The sequence below is a fragment of the Ascidiella aspersa genome, chromosome 5, assembly GCF_963924565.1.
Source record: "Ascidiella aspersa chromosome 5, kaAscAspe10.2, whole genome shotgun sequence".
NCBI classification, from domain to species: domain Eukaryota; kingdom Metazoa; phylum Chordata; class Ascidiacea; order Phlebobranchia; family Ascidiidae; genus Ascidiella; species Ascidiella aspersa.
This window is the reverse complement of record NC_139451.1, coordinates 1,280,691-1,297,742: the sequence shown is the minus strand read 5'-3', so window position 1 is coordinate 1,297,742 and position 17,052 is coordinate 1,280,691. Positions and strand designations below refer to the sequence as shown.

The 17,052-nt window shown below is 37.0% G+C and overlaps 2 protein-coding genes and 2 non-coding genes across 4 annotated transcripts; 2 read left to right on the top strand and 2 right to left on the bottom strand.

The window, feature by feature from the left end:
* The first annotated feature begins 86 nt into the window (after positions 1-86).
* On the top strand, positions 87-6,920 carry LOC146141417 (centrosomal protein of 104 kDa-like). The gene is made up of 13 exons (XM_083389413.1): positions 87-97; positions 1,233-1,386; positions 2,047-2,195; positions 2,453-2,627; positions 3,243-3,432; positions 3,699-3,807; positions 4,066-4,116; positions 4,307-4,364; positions 4,453-4,504; positions 4,729-4,837; positions 5,188-5,326; positions 5,865-6,008; positions 6,348-6,920. The coding sequence occupies exons 2-13, from the start codon at positions 1,254-1,256 to the stop codon at positions 6,410-6,412; spliced, it is 1,374 nt and encodes a 457-aa protein (XP_083245539.1). The 5' UTR covers positions 87-97; positions 1,233-1,253; the 3' UTR covers positions 6,413-6,920.
* Positions 3,047-3,120, bottom strand: Trnai-gau (transfer RNA isoleucine (anticodon GAU)). The gene has a single exon. It is a non-coding gene; the product is annotated as a tRNA-Ile (tRNA).
* Positions 6,921-8,720: 1,800 nt separating the features above from the next.
* On the top strand, positions 8,721-15,554 carry LOC146141415 (centrosomal protein of 104 kDa-like). Its single transcript, XM_083389965.1, has 13 exons — positions 8,721-8,731; positions 9,867-10,020; positions 10,681-10,829; positions 11,087-11,261; positions 11,877-12,066; positions 12,333-12,441; positions 12,700-12,750; positions 12,941-12,998; positions 13,087-13,138; positions 13,363-13,471; positions 13,822-13,960; positions 14,499-14,642; positions 14,982-15,554. The coding sequence occupies exons 2-13, from the start codon at positions 9,888-9,890 to the stop codon at positions 15,044-15,046; spliced, it is 1,374 nt and encodes a 457-aa protein (XP_083246091.1). The 5' UTR covers positions 8,721-8,731; positions 9,867-9,887; the 3' UTR covers positions 15,047-15,554.
* Positions 11,681-11,754, bottom strand: Trnai-gau (transfer RNA isoleucine (anticodon GAU)). Its single transcript has one exon. It is a non-coding gene; the product is annotated as a tRNA-Ile (tRNA).
* Positions 15,555-17,052: the final 1,498 nt, after the last annotated feature.

Sequence of the window (17,052 nt, the reverse complement as noted above, 5' to 3'; positions counted from 1 at the left end):
ATTACAACAAAAATGCAAGTCAGGATGAAACATTTAAAGTGGTTATAACTTTCCTAAAACACCAGCGATTTTCAACCAGTATTACGTTTGTCAAAAAGTAAGTTTTTGCGGAGCACTATGGTTGTGTGGAATGCCGTTTGCAAATCACTCTTCTATTGGTGGCGGAAACTTTGGATAAAATTAATAAGCGCCGGAGAGCTTTTTTTTAGAAGTGCTAGAATCCTCGCCTGGTGGTCAGCTTTATTTACCTTAAAATCTTCAATAATTCTGTTTACAAAACATTGTATCACCTCACAATGATATGTTTTGTAGGAGCAAGCGTTGAATTTTTTTTACTTTAGAAAAATAGTTAAAATAAAAAAATGACTTGTTTGGTTTCAAACTGCATTTATTGAAATGGAATTGCAAATGTTCACTCACCTCTTATTTTTGAACAGGCTTTTGGTATTTACTCTGTCCCCAAGGGCTAATTGTTGCCTTTGTGAATTAATAATGGCTATTGATTTAGTGGAATACTCAAACAATGTAACAATACCATTGTATCGGCTGTAATATGTGTTTTACTACCGAACTGTTGGTATTTCTTATTATGTAGGACTGGTTATTGTTAGAAACATTTTCATGTATCCGTCCAAAGCGACTTGGAAAAGATGCTTGAACTATCAAATTAAAAAAATTTTACAAATTGAAAAACTACTTTGTAAACTAAAAAAAAATGAATGATGTACTGTTGAGTATAGCAATATTATGTTTTTTTTAATAAACCTAAGACCTTTTTGAAAGTGAAACACTTTTGTATGCATAAGGAATCATCGACAGACAATAAAATGTTAAAAAAATATTCTTGTAGCAACAGCATATTTCAGTATTGCCCAACCGGGGTGCCGCCGCACTCTTGGGTGCTATTTTTAATGCTCAAGGGTGCCGAGAGATTTTCAAATTCTTGGGATTTCAATTTTTTGCTCTATTCTATTGGTGGGCTTCTTGATACAATTTTTTTGTGTACGAAAAGTGTGCAAAAATCTAAAGTTTTTTTCAACCTTGTTGCACAGTTAATGTGCTGTTTCGAACTCGTTTATTATAAGATTACAGTTAACCACTCAGCAAGATGCGAACAAGGGTGCCCCGACTATGTATAATTCCTGTAGCGTGACGCAAGCCAAAAAAAGGTTGCGAATCACCAGCTTATATGAGCTTGTTTACTATTGTTTCAAATCCTCTTATTTGCCAAGGTTTCCGGTGCTTACTCCAAGATGTGGTCGTTCCGCGAAGACGCCTTGCTCGCTGTTTACAAACTGCTGGCCAACGCCCCCGTGGACGCCCCCAAAGATGAACTGAGAAACAACCTTAAGGCTGCTACTTTCCTTATAAAGAAGTCTATAAAGGGTTAGAAATGTTGATTACATGCTGAAAAAAAAACTTCAACCACAATGGTATAACAGGCTAACAGCGTTACCGCAAAGTATTTATATTTTAAAAAAACACCAATTAATTTGCATAGTGAAAACCATTTTTTATTTTATAGTATTTTTTGAAATCTTTTGTTTTTAAATTATATAAAACACTCCAACAGATTCAATATTCGGTTTTATGTAAATTCTCAATATTTTTCTTAAAGTATTTTATTTAATTTACTTTATAAACCAAAGGTTTACTGTTTTGTAAATTTTATTTAAACCATGTTAGGTCCTTAAAAAACAACGATCTTTCTTTAAAAGGTCTTTTAATGTATTTAATTATTTCATATAAGTGTGTGGCAAATCATGATATAGCTATCTGGTAATGACTTTAGTAGTTCTTTATCTTTCAAAAAAATTATAATAGAATTAAAAAAATTGTAAAAAATAAAAAAATTGTAAAAAAGAAAAAAAAAAAAAAAGAGTTGATTTCTAGCTATCTGATAATGACTTCAGTACGTATTTGTCTTTAAAAAGTTACCAAAATTGACAAAAATTAAAAAAAAAATGTTTTTTAAATAATTACAAAAAAAAAATTAAAAAATTAGAGAAAAAGGGTTGATTTTTAACGCAACATAGTACGATGCAGACAAGGTGCACGCCGTGTTCCACGCCTCACTCAAGCTGCTAGAACTCATCTTGGTCGACTTTATCCCGAAGCACAAGCTCGGTAAGGCCGAAACGACGCACGCCGTCAACAGAACGATGCCCAACCTTATACAGAAGACCGGCGAGTCGGTAAAGGACTTTTCACCGAATAAACCTGATTTTTTTTACCTAGTTTTTAAAAGTTTTTTGAAAATCCTTATTTTTTACTTGTTTAAGAAATAATCGTGACATTTTAGTCTATTTGACTTTAATCCGATAAATTTAGGCCTTATTTCGATATATTTACGTCTTTTGTCCGATGAAGTCTTATCTAATTCCGGCTTTACAAATTAAAGAAGCAAGAAAGACGTAATAAGGTTAACTTGTTACCGATCATTTCCCTCAAGGCGGCTCGATCTCGTGAAGCGGCGTTGGACTTCATTGATCGCATGAGTGAGTTCGTCATGGTCCACCAACTCCAGCTCGTTCCGCACCACATCCTGCCACCGTTCAAGCGTGACATGGCGACAAGACTGGCCATCAGCCGAGTCGAAATGGTCGAAAAACTCATAAAAAAATTCGGTATTTTTACTATTTTATTAAATAAATCAAAAAAAAAATACGGACAGTTCTGATCTTTTTTGTGAATGCATTTTTAATTCTGGTTCTAATTTAATGAAAGACACACACACATATGTGTTTAATAACAACTTTGATCTAGCCACTCGGAAGCTGCTTTTTGCTTTTTGGCTGCTGCTTTTTTGGTTGCAGGTTGCTTAACATTAGTACACAGAAAACCATTGCAGACTTCATCGAATCTGTCGATCTATGATGCAAGCAGGTCAGGCTAGAAAAACAACTCGCCTGCAATGAGGTTCGAACTCACGACCTCCGATCAAGCCGGGACTGTTATGCTACCAACTGAGCTACATAGACTCAGAGTGGCGAAAGTCGAGAAACAACCATAGCACCGTTGCCTGTTTCATCCTGTTCTTAAAACTAGCCTGCAGTGAGGTTCGAACTCACAACCTCGGTCATATCGGGACCGTCGTTCTACCAACTGAGCTATGCAGGCTCAGAGAGGAGCGAGTCGATAAACAACCATGCGCCAATGCTTGCTCAATCTGTTAGTACAAGGAACTTCACATTGAAGAGGATCTACAGTACCTTAAACGACTTGTTCATTTGCTGTTCCAGGACTGGAGCCGCCCTCCCTTACGGTCGATAGCGTGATGAAGTTTGCCGTTCCGTCACTGGAGCATTCCTCTGGCGCAGTTCGCGAATCTGCCATCCGCATCATCCTGCAAGTGTACAAGCTAGCAGGTTCGCCCGTGAAGGCTTACCTTCCAAAAGACGACGCTAAAACAAGGAAAAACCCGCTGCACAGGTGAGACGCTATAAAAACACTTTTGTAACCTTTGTGGTTCTGTTTGGATTTTGCGATATGGATAAGAAATACAATTTACGACATTAATAAGCGTGAATAAAAAGGGCAGTGTTGGAACAGGCTTGGATCCTTAATAAACAATAAAATAAAAATGTTATCCTTTTAGCGAATTGTTTAATAATGTTTGACAGTGTTTTTTTGATTGACAATTCAAATTTCAAGCCACAACTGCCTAAAAATGAATCACAAACTGATTTTTTTTTCAGGCACATTTTCGACGGAATGGATCGAGTGGACGGCAAACCCACTCAAGCGGAACAGCGTGCGGAGATGCAGGCGAGGGCTGCAGAAAATGAGGCCAGGAAGAAGAGGGAGGTGTGTTTGGGGGATATTATGAGTCGCAGTAAAAGTTATTTGGCAAAGAACCTTAAAAAGATTATACTCATCCATAATTAAAAATCAGTAGTAGGTAATTGTTTGGATTGTTAACCAATTGGAAAGACAGGCTTCATTAGCAATCTTTCAATCACATTTTTTTTACATTTTTGATTTTTTATAACATTTAGATCGTATTGGCAGCTCATTTTAAACTATTTTTAAAATAAAACAGCAACTTGGAATTATTGTGTCAAGGTTGAGGAATTACAAGCGCAAGTGAATCAGCTTCGTGAGATAAACAAACAGGTAAAAACAGATTTTTTGTCTAAAACGGAGAGGGTATTTTGGTATAAGACATAATTTATAAATTTTGAATCATAACAATTTTTATAAATTAAACCAAATTATAGTTCCACGCATAGTGTGTCTAAGTATGCGGATATATCTATGATGGTGTCCTTGACTTGTTATTATTATGATTTTTTTTACTTTTTAGGGAGGTCAAGTCCCAGACGCGAAACCAACAAAGAAATCGCCGGCTAAAGCAGCCCAAGGTGACTATCACTGCTATGAGTCTTTCTATTGCTTTAAATAAGGTTTATTAATTTGCCGTGGCCCTTAATAACCAACCTTCTTTCACAGATTCAATCGGCTTGAACCAAAGTGTGCAGAACGACGATTCCTTTTTGGACAAGTAAGTTTCGTTGATTTTTCGTTGCGAGTTTGTAACACAGTTTTGAATTGCAAAATGTCCAGAAGGCCCACTAACCTATCACCTAAATGTAAATCAACATTTTTAAGACAAGGGTGTTAAGCCGGGTAAAACCATCCCTCATTGCATACTAGCTGAAGGCTTGTTGTGCCCATCATAATGTTATTGTTACATCGAAAACCTAAAAACTTTTGTTGTTTTTGCAGCATGTGTATTTTCTGTGGCGAGCGAGACGAAGAATTCACCGAGGAAGGATTGGATTTGCATTACTGGAAACATTGCCCCATGCTAAAGCGTTGCGAAAACTGCAAACAGGTAAATAAACTTTGATTTACCGAAAAATGATGTTTTTTTTTATTTTAGACAAATGCTGAACTGGCCAACCTTAGTAAAACCGGGGCTGCCACATTGTCGTCATCTTTTAAAAAGCATTAAAGTTATTGAAAAACATCTTTATTTAAAAGGTTTAAAATCGTATAAAATCTTTATGGTTCTTTTGGTGTGATAACTACAACTTCCAGCCATTATCTTAAGAGTTATTCGAAACGTTCACAAAATGCTTCCTACTTCTGTATGGGCTTTGTTATTCTTAAAATATCAGTTACCATTCGCATTACACAACTTTGAACAACTTGCGCCGTACTGCAACCTCTGCATTGCTTCAGGTTGTGGAGATTTCTGGTTTGAACGAGCACTTGTTGACGGAATGCGATCGGAAAGCGGATTACGGCAAATGTCCTCGATGCACCGAAGCCATCCTCAAAACTGAACTGGACAAGCACATCGCTGATAAGAAATGCACAAGTGAGTTGAAAGTAGGAAAATCCGTCATGATAAGTAGTGCTCGGTCCGCAAACATCGGTGTACAAATATATAGGTCTGTAAACGTAAGAATTCGTCCGTAAACGTAAGAATGCGTCCGTAAACGTAAGAATCCGTCCGTAAACGTAAGAATGCGTCCGTAAACGTAAGAATGCGTCGGTAAACGTAATAATTCGTCCGTAAATTAAGAATGCGTCCGTAAACGTAAGAATGCGTCCGTAAACGTAAGAATGCGTCCGTAAACGAAAAAACGCGTCCGTTAACGTAAAAATGCGTCCGTAAACGTAAGAATGCGTCCGTAAACGTAAGAATGCGTCCGTTAACGTAAGAATGCGTCCGTAAACGTAAGAATGCGTCCGTAAACGTAAGAAATGCGTCCGTAAAATTGAGAATGCGTCCGTAAAATTGAGAATGCGTCCGTAAAATTAAGAATGCGTCCGTAACGTAAGAATGCGTCCGTATACCAATAAATTTGACAAAACTTGAAAATTGATGAAATAATTAAATTTTTATTTTCCAGTTACGACGGAAGGCAAACACGAACATTGTCCATTGTGTCATCACAATATAATCCCGGGCGAGGACTCGTGGAAGAACCACTTGATGGGGTCAAAGAGGGACGCTTGTGCTTCGAACCAGAGGAGGCTGCCTTCGATCAACAGGCGTAAGACGTTTATTACAAGCTAAATTAATGGTTAGCCTCACACTTGCTACCAGTGGGCTTTGCTAGCCACTGCTGATAGTGTCCTACCATTTTCCCATCGGGTAATACCGAGATCTTAGGGGTCAGTAAATAACAGAATATTACTTACTATTTATACTGACTGAAATAATTGTTTTTTACAAAAAGTATGTCTGTCCAACCTGCGTTTTGTGTCAATCACCCTTAAATAGGTGACATAAGGCGACTTCTATAGGTTGCCGAAACCTTGGTTGAAAATTACGATTACCAGAGGAGCTGGGTTATGATTATTTAAGTTTTCACTTTTTTGTGTTTTTCCAGTTCGAGCAAAGTCAGAGGCCGAGAAGAACGCGACAAAAGGCAAGAAGCGAGCTCCCCGAAAGTAAAAAGATTCACCGTAGTCGGTAGCATCGGTTTAGGGGATTCCCGTAGATTTGCAATGTGTCTTATGCAGTTTGTTTTAAAACGTCGAAGTAACTTTTCATCACACAATCCCATTGCACGAAACTAATTTACACTTTCATCAAAAAGTATTCAATACTGTTTTATTCATTCCTCTGTTTGTAAAAGAAGCAGTTTATAAATCTTTAGGTTACTGATAAGCATGTCCGATAATATCGAAGTCGATATCCGATACCAAGCGATACTATCGGTTATCGTCTAGTATTAGGGCGGTATCGGTGCCGATCCGCCATTTTTGGTCTTCAATTTTTAACTATCTAGTTAAAATCCATCTTTAAAACTTCTGTTCCAAGTGTTGCAAGAAATTGTTTAGATGCGATACAAACAATAGTGTAGTTTACAATGTCGGCGCATAATTTGTTTTTTTACTTACTGAACAAAGTTTTATTGCTATTGTGCTATTATTTTTTACTCTGTAGTTTCTGTTGTAGTTTCGCCCGTGCTATGTTCTTTTGTGTTTTACTTTAATAAATTTATTTTCCACTCTCGTTCGTTGCTTTTAGTAAATAAACTTTAAATGATCTACTAAAATGCAAATTATTTTAAAGTTTTGTTAAGGTGTATATTCGTAAGTTATTACTTAGTAAGTATTGAATGAAAGATGCACGCACACATATATGTCGACAACTGTAATAACTGTAATCAAGCCCTTCTGAAGCTGCTTTATGACCAACAATTACGGCTTACGTATATTTAGTACACCGAAAGCCACCGCAGACTCACCGAGTCTGTCGCTAAATTAAGGATATTCACGTAAGGCAGGCTAGAAAAACAACTTTTCAATGCTTTTCAGCCGGTAGCTTTTTTTAACTGAAACTGTGTTCATGTTTCTTTAAATAAATGTTGATTTTGATTGAAGTACACGAAATGCCTGAAAAAAGAAGCTTTAATCTGCAATTGACCATGATGAAAAAAATCAGTAAAGAGACATTTTTAAAAACTACCACAAACTACAAACTAGAAAATCAAAAGCACGAAAGTGTTGCAATATGGAGACTAATTGAAAAGCGCTTTAGTAAAATAGCTGCATTTCTTGTTGCTTTAAACCTGTTTAGACCAAACATGGCGTGATTTTCAGCTTGGTTGTACGGCAAGGTCTTGGAATTGGTTTGTCGGTGTGAAATGCGACTAATTGAGTGGGAAGTTTGTAGGTGTTAGATTGAGCGCAAGGCAGAGCGCGTTTGGAGCGCGATGTTGCAAGAAAAAGGGGCTCGAGTGGGGTAAGCGATAAAGAAAAATCGCAGCTCGATTTAAGACTTGCAGACTACGTCGTCATATGTTAAAAGAAACAAGGCGGCCGCGTGGGTAGGTTAGCGAGGGTTGCTAAGGCGAAGGCGAAATGCGCAGCTAATTGTGAAAGTTGCTGTCTGGGCGAGCGAGCGAGCGAGCGAGAGAGAGAGCCGGTAGGCTGTAATGCTGAAGTTTGAACTCAAGCGCGCTTGTTACGTCACAGTGGCCCAGAGTGGCGTGATCGTATCTGGGCAAGAAAGCAAATGAAAAAGTGAACTTACAGTACAGCAGTTGATTTATGACTGGAACAAGTATAAAGCATTTAATTTCTTTAACTACATGCACATTTTTCTTAAACTACATGCACATTTTTTTTCTTATCAAGATGATGTCTATCTACTCGACCTTTTTGGCTTTGCAATTTATTATTAAGCTAATCTATATTTTTTTTGCGTGTGCGCTATGTATTTTATGATAAACGTATAACGTCAAAAATGTAAAAGATATTTGCACTGTTTTGTGTAACCAACTAGTCTAGTACCCTTGTAAAGTCTATATTTGATATATAAGGCGATGAAAAGTATGTATTCGTCCAAGCGCCTTTTTGAATAATAACAAGTCAAGCAATTTAATTCCAAGTCAAATCCTTGTCATAAAAAATAACTTGTTAAGCTATTAAAATTGGGTAAACTCGTCCGATTATAAGCAATACTTTAACTAAAAACAAGAAAAATGCAATGTATAGCATAAAATTGATTTATGTTCAAAACTTAAGATAAATAACCGATTTATGCCAAATAAATACTCAATGAAAATACTTAATTTCAACCCAGGTCGTTTGCTCAAAAGACTTCAAGTCAAGTCATTTAAAAAACAGTGATTTAAAAGTACTAAAGTCAAGTCATTGACTTACATCATTACAACAAAAATGCAAGTCAGGATGAAACATTTAAAGTGGTTATAACTTTCCTAAAACACCAGCGATTTTCAACCAGTATTACGTTTGTCAAAAAGTAAGTTTTTGCGGAGCACTATGGTTGTGTGGAATGCCGTTTGCAAATCACTCTTCTATTGGTGGCGGAAACTTTGGATAAAATTAATAAGCGCCGGAGAGCTTTTTTTTAGAAGTGCTAGAATCCTCGCCTGGTGGTCAGCTTTATTTACCTTAAAATCTTCAATAATTCTGTTTACAAAACATTGTATCACCTCACAATGATATGTTTTGTAGGAGCAAGCGTTGAATTTTTTTTACTTTAGAAAAATAGTTAAAATAAAAAAATGACTTGTTTGGTTTCAAACTGCATTTATTGAAATGGAATTGCAAATGTTCACTCACCTCTTATTTTTGAACAGGCTTTTGGTATTTACTCTGTCCCCAAGGGCTAATTGTTGCCTTTGTGAATTAATAATGGCTATTGATTTAGTGGAATACTCAAACAATGTAACAATACCATTGTATCGGCTGTAATATGTGTTTTACTACCGAACTGTTGGTATTTCTTATTATGTAGGACTGGTTATTGTTAGAAACATTTTCATGTATCCGTCCAAAGCGACTTGGAAAAGATGCTTGAACTATCAAATTAAAAAAATTTTACAAATTGAAAAACTACTTTGTAAACTAAAAAAAAATGAATGATGTACTGTTGAGTATAGCAATATTATGTTTTTTTTAATAAACCTAAGACCTTTTTGAAAGTGAAACACTTTTGTATGCATAAGGAATCATCGACAGACAATAAAATGTTAAAAAAATATTCTTGTAGCAACAGCATATTTCAGTATTGCCCAACCGGGGTGCCGCCGCACTCTTGGGTGCTATTTTTAATGCTCAAGGGTGCCGAGAGATTTTCAAATTCTTGGGATTTCAATTTTTTGCTCTATTCTATTGGTGGGCTTCTTGATACAATTTTTTTGTGTACGAAAAGTGTGCAAAAATCTAAAGTTTTTTTCAACCTTGTTGCACAGTTAATGTGCTGTTTCGAACTCGTTTATTATAAGATTACAGTTAACCACTCAGCAAGATGCGAACAAGGGTGCCCCGACTATGTATAATTCCTGTAGCGTGACGCAAGCCAAAAAAAGGTTGCGAATCACCAGCTTATATGAGCTTGTTTACTATTGTTTCAAATCCTCTTATTTGCCAAGGTTTCCGGTGCTTACTCCAAGATGTGGTCGTTCCGCGAAGACGCCTTGCTCGCTGTTTACAAACTGCTGGCCAACGCCCCCGTGGACGCCCCCAAAGATGAACTGAGAAACAACCTTAAGGCTGCTACTTTCCTTATAAAGAAGTCTATAAAGGGTTAGAAATGTTGATTACATGCTGAAAAAAAAACTTCAACCACAATGGTATAACAGGCTAACAGCGTTACCGCAAAGTATTTATATTTTAAAAAAACACCAATTAATTTGCATAGTGAAAACCATTTTTTATTTTATAGTATTTTTTGAAATCTTTTGTTTTTAAATTATATAAAACACTCCAACAGATTCAATATTCGGTTTTATGTAAATTCTCAATATTTTTCTTAAAGTATTTTATTTAATTTACTTTATAAACCAAAGGTTTACTGTTTTGTAAATTTTATTTAAACCATGTTAGGTCCTTAAAAAACAACGATCTTTCTTTAAAAGGTCTTTTAATGTATTTAATTATTTCATATAAGTGTGTGGCAAATCATGATATAGCTATCTGGTAATGACTTTAGTAGTTCTTTATCTTTCAAAAAAATTATAATAGAATTAAAAAAATTGTAAAAAATAAAAAAATTGTAAAAAAGAAAAAAAAAAAAAAAGAGTTGATTTCTAGCTATCTGATAATGACTTCAGTACGTATTTGTCTTTAAAAAGTTACCAAAATTGACAAAAATTAAAAAAAAAATGTTTTTTAAATAATTACAAAAAAAAAATTAAAAAATTAGAGAAAAAGGGTTGATTTTTAACGCAACATAGTACGATGCAGACAAGGTGCACGCCGTGTTCCACGCCTCACTCAAGCTGCTAGAACTCATCTTGGTCGACTTTATCCCGAAGCACAAGCTCGGTAAGGCCGAAACGACGCACGCCGTCAACAGAACGATGCCCAACCTTATACAGAAGACCGGCGAGTCGGTAAAGGACTTTTCACCGAATAAACCTGATTTTTTTTACCTAGTTTTTAAAAGTTTTTTGAAAATCCTTATTTTTTACTTGTTTAAGAAATAATCGTGACATTTTAGTCTATTTGACTTTAATCCGATAAATTTAGGCCTTATTTCGATATATTTACGTCTTTTGTCCGATGAAGTCTTATCTAATTCCGGCTTTACAAATTAAAGAAGCAAGAAAGACGTAATAAGGTTAACTTGTTACCGATCATTTCCCTCAAGGCGGCTCGATCTCGTGAAGCGGCGTTGGACTTCATTGATCGCATGAGTGAGTTCGTCATGGTCCACCAACTCCAGCTCGTTCCGCACCACATCCTGCCACCGTTCAAGCGTGACATGGCGACAAGACTGGCCATCAGCCGAGTCGAAATGGTCGAAAAACTCATAAAAAAATTCGGTATTTTTACTATTTTATTAAATAAATCAAAAAAAAAATACGGACAGTTCTGATCTTTTTTGTGAATGCATTTTTAATTCTGGTTCTAATTTAATGAAAGACACACACACATATGTGTTTAATAACAACTTTGATCTAGCCACTCGGAAGCTGCTTTTTGCTTTTTGGCTGCTGCTTTTTTGGTTGCAGGTTGCTTAACATTAGTACACAGAAAACCATTGCAGACTTCATCGAATCTGTCGATCTATGATGCAAGCAGGTCAGGCTAGAAAAACAACTCGCCTGCAATGAGGTTCGAACTCACGACCTCCGATCAAGCCGGGACTGTTATGCTACCAACTGAGCTACATAGACTCAGAGTGGCGAAAGTCGAGAAACAACCATAGCACCGTTGCCTGTTTCATCCTGTTCTTAAAACTAGCCTGCAGTGAGGTTCGAACTCACAACCTCGGTCATATCGGGACCGTCGTTCTACCAACTGAGCTATGCAGGCTCAGAGAGGAGCGAGTCGATAAACAACCATGCGCCAATGCTTGCTCAATCTGTTAGTACAAGGAACTTCACATTGAAGAGGATCTACAGTACCTTAAACGACTTGTTCATTTGCTGTTCCAGGACTGGAGCCGCCCTCCCTTACGGTCGATAGCGTGATGAAGTTTGCCGTTCCGTCACTGGAGCATTCCTCTGGCGCAGTTCGCGAATCTGCCATCCGCATCATCCTGCAAGTGTACAAGCTAGCAGGTTCGCCCGTGAAGGCTTACCTTCCAAAAGACGACGCTAAAACAAGGAAAAACCCGCTGCACAGGTGAGACGCTATAAAAACACTTTTGTAACCTTTGTGGTTCTGTTTGGATTTTGCGATATGGATAAGAAATACAATTTACGACATTAATAAGCGTGAATAAAAAGGGCAGTGTTGGAACAGGCTTGGATCCTTAATAAACAATAAAATAAAAATGTTATCCTTTTAGCGAATTGTTTAATAATGTTTGACAGTGTTTTTTTGATTGACAATTCAAATTTCAAGCCACAACTGCCTAAAAATGAATCACAAACTGATTTTTTTTTCAGGCACATTTTCGACGGAATGGATCGAGTGGACGGCAAACCCACTCAAGCGGAACAGCGTGCGGAGATGCAGGCGAGGGCTGCAGAAAATGAGGCCAGGAAGAAGAGGGAGGTGTGTTTGGGGGATATTATGAGTCGCAGTAAAAGTTATTTGGCAAAGAACCTTAAAAAGATTATACTCATCCATAATTAAAAATCAGTAGTAGGTAATTGTTTGGATTGTTAACCAATTGGAAAGACAGGCTTCATTAGCAATCTTTCAATCACATTTTTTTTACATTTTTGATTTTTTATAACATTTAGATCGTATTGGCAGCTCATTTTAAACTATTTTTAAAATAAAACAGCAACTTGGAATTATTGTGTCAAGGTTGAGGAATTACAAGCGCAAGTGAATCAGCTTCGTGAGATAAACAAACAGGTAAAAACAGATTTTTTGTCTAAAACGGAGAGGGTATTTTGGTATAAGACATAATTTATAAATTTTGAATCATAACAATTTTTATAAATTAAACCAAATTATAGTTCCACGCATAGTGTGTCTAAGTATGCGGATATATCTATGATGGTGTCCTTGACTTGTTATTATTATGATTTTTTTTACTTTTTAGGGAGGTCAAGTCCCAGACGCGAAACCAACAAAGAAATCGCCGGCTAAAGCAGCCCAAGGTGACTATCACTGCTATGAGTCTTTCTATTGCTTTAAATAAGGTTTATTAATTTGCCGTGGCCCTTAATAACCAACCTTCTTTCACAGATTCAATCGGCTTGAACCAAAGTGTGCAGAACGACGATTCCTTTTTGGACAAGTAAGTTTCGTTGATTTTTCGTTGCGAGTTTGTAACACAGTTTTGAATTGCAAAATGTCCAGAAGGCCCACTAACCTATCACCTAAATGTAAATCAACATTTTTAAGACAAGGGTGTTAAGCCGGGTAAAACCATCCCTCATTGCATACTAGCTGAAGGCTTGTTGTGCCCATCATAATGTTATTGTTACATCGAAAACCTAAAAACTTTTGTTGTTTTTGCAGCATGTGTATTTTCTGTGGCGAGCGAGACGAAGAATTCACCGAGGAAGGATTGGATTTGCATTACTGGAAACATTGCCCCATGCTAAAGCGTTGCGAAAACTGCAAACAGGTAAATAAACTTTGATTTACCGAAAAATGATGTTTTTTTTTATTTTAGACAAATGCTGAACTGGCCAACCTTAGTAAAACCGGGGCTGCCACATTGTCGTCATCTTTTAAAAAGCATTAAAGTTATTGAAAAACATCTTTATTTAAAAGGTTTAAAATCGTATAAAATCTTTATGGTTCTTTTGGTGTGATAACTACAACTTCCAGCCATTATCTTAAGAGTTATTCGAAACGTTCACAAAATGCTTCCTACTTCTGTATGGGCTTTGTTATTCTTAAAATATCAGTTACCATTCGCATTACACAACTTTGAACAACTTGCGCCGTACTGCAACCTCTGCATTGCTTCAGGTTGTGGAGATTTCTGGTTTGAACGAGCACTTGTTGACGGAATGCGATCGGAAAGCGGATTACGGCAAATGTCCTCGATGCACCGAAGCCATCCTCAAAACTGAACTGGACAAGCACATCGCTGATAAGAAATGCACAAGTGAGTTGAAAGTAGGAAAATCCGTCATGATAAGTAGTGCTCGGTCCGCAAACATCGGTGTACAAATATATAGGTCTGTAAACGTAAGAATTCGTCCGTAAACGTAAGAATGCGTCCGTAAACGTAAGAATCCGTCCGTAAACGTAAGAATGCGTCCGTAAACGTAAGAATGCGTCGGTAAACGTAATAATTCGTCCGTAAATTAAGAATGCGTCCGTAAACGTAAGAATGCGTCCGTAAACGTAAGAATGCGTCCGTAAACGAAAAAACGCGTCCGTTAACGTAAAAATGCGTCCGTAAACGTAAGAATGCGTCCGTAAACGTAAGAATGCGTCCGTTAACGTAAGAATGCGTCCGTAAACGTAAGAATGCGTCCGTAAACGTAAGAAATGCGTCCGTAAAATTGAGAATGCGTCCGTAAAATTGAGAATGCGTCCGTAAAATTAAGAATGCGTCCGTAACGTAAGAATGCGTCCGTATACCAATAAATTTGACAAAACTTGAAAATTGATGAAATAATTAAATTTTTATTTTCCAGTTACGACGGAAGGCAAACACGAACATTGTCCATTGTGTCATCACAATATAATCCCGGGCGAGGACTCGTGGAAGAACCACTTGATGGGGTCAAAGAGGGACGCTTGTGCTTCGAACCAGAGGAGGCTGCCTTCGATCAACAGGCGTAAGACGTTTATTACAAGCTAAATTAATGGTTAGCCTCACACTTGCTACCAGTGGGCTTTGCTAGCCACTGCTGATAGTGTCCTACCATTTTCCCATCGGGTAATACCGAGATCTTAGGGGTCAGTAAATAACAGAATATTACTTACTATTTATACTGACTGAAATAATTGTTTTTTACAAAAAGTATGTCTGTCCAACCTGCGTTTTGTGTCAATCACCCTTAAATAGGTGACATAAGGCGACTTCTATAGGTTGCCGAAACCTTGGTTGAAAATTACGATTACCAGAGGAGCTGGGTTATGATTATTTAAGTTTTCACTTTTTTGTGTTTTTCCAGTTCGAGCAAAGTCAGAGGCCGAGAAGAACGCGACAAAAGGCAAGAAGCGAGCTCCCCGAAAGTAAAAAGATTCACCGTAGTCGGTAGCATCGGTTTAGGGGATTCCCGTAGATTTGCAATGTGTCTTATGCAGTTTGTTTTAAAACGTCGAAGTAACTTTTCATCACACAATCCCATTGCACGAAACTAATTTACACTTTCATCAAAAAGTATTCAATACTGTTTTATTCATTCCTCTGTTTGTAAAAGAAGCAGTTTATAAATCTTTAGGTTACTGATAAGCATGTCCGATAATATCGAAGTCGATATCCGATACCAAGCGATACTATCGGTTATCGTCTAGTATTAGGGCGGTATCGGTGCCGATCCGCCATTTTTGGTCTTCAATTTTTAACTATCTAGTTAAAATCCATCTTTAAAACTTCTGTTCCAAGTGTTGCAAGAAATTGTTTAGATGCGATACAAACAATAGTGTAGTTTACAATGTCGGCGCATAATTTGTTTTTTTACTTACTGAACAAAGTTTTATTGCTATTGTGCTATTATTTTTTACTCTGTAGTTTCTGTTGTAGTTTCGCCCGTGCTATGTTCTTTTGTGTTTTACTTTAATAAATTTATTTTCCACTCTCGTTCGTTGCTTTTAGTAAATAAACTTTAAATGATCTACTAAAATGCAAATTATTTTAAAGTTTTGTTAAGGTGTATATTCGTAAGTTATTACTTAGTAAGTATTGAATGAAAGATGCACGCACACATATATGTCGACAACTGTAATAACTGTAATCAAGCCCTTCTGAAGCTGCTTTATGACCAACAATTACGGCTTACGTATATTTAGTACACCGAAAGCCACCGCAGACTCACCGAGTCTGTCGCTAAATTAAGGATATTCACGTAAGGCAGGCTAGAAAAACAACTTTTCAATGCTTTTCAGCCGGTAGCTTTTTTTAACTGAAACTGTGTTCATGTTTCTTTAAATAAATGTTGATTTTGATTGAAGTACACGAAATGCCTGAAAAAAGAAGCTTTAATCTGCAATTGACCATGATGAAAAAAATCAGTAAAGAGACATTTTTAAAAACTACCACAAACTACAAACTAGAAAATCAAAAGCACGAAAGTGTTGCAATATGGAGACTAATTGAAAAGCGCTTTAGTAAAATAGCTGCATTTCTTGTTGCTTTAAACCTGTTTAGACCAAACATGGCGTGATTTTCAGCTTGGTTGTACGGCAAGGTCTTGGAATTGGTTTGTCGGTGTGAAATGCGACTAATTGAGTGGGAAGTTTGTAGGTGTTAGATTGAGCGCAAGGCAGAGCGCGTTTGGAGCGCGATGTTGCAAGAAAAAGGGGCTCGAGTGGGGTAAGCGATAAAGAAAAATCGCAGCTCGATTTAAGACTTGCAGACTACGTCGTCATATGTTAAAAGAAACAAGGCGGCCGCGTGGGTAGGTTAGCGAGGGTTGCTAAGGCGAAGGCGAAATGCGCAGCTAATTGTGAAAGTTGCTGTCTGGGCGAGCGAGCGAGCGAGCGAGAGAGAGAGCCGGTAGGCTGTAATGCTGAAGTTTGAACTCAAGCGCGCTTGTTACGTCACAGTGGCCCAGAGTGGCGTGATCGTATCTGGGCAAGAAAGCAAATGAAAAAGTGAACTTACAGTACAGCAGTTGATTTATGACTGGAACAAGTATAAAGCATTTAATTTCTTTAACTACATGCACATTTTTCTTAAACTACATGCACATTTTTTTTCTTATCAAGATGATGTCTATCTACTCGACCTTTTTGGCTTTGCAATTTATTATTAAGCTAATCTATATTTTTTTTGCGTGTGCGCTATGTATTTTATGATAAACGTATAACGTCAAAAATGTAAAAGATATTTGCACTGTTTTGTGTAACCAACTAGTCTAGTACCCTTGTAAAGTCTATATTTGATATATAAGGCGATGAAAAGTATGTATTCGTCCAAGCGCCTTTTTGAATAATAACAAGTCAAGCAATTTAATTCCAAGTCAAATCCTTGTCATAAAAAATAACTTGTTAAGCTATTAAAATTGGGTAAACTCGTCCGAT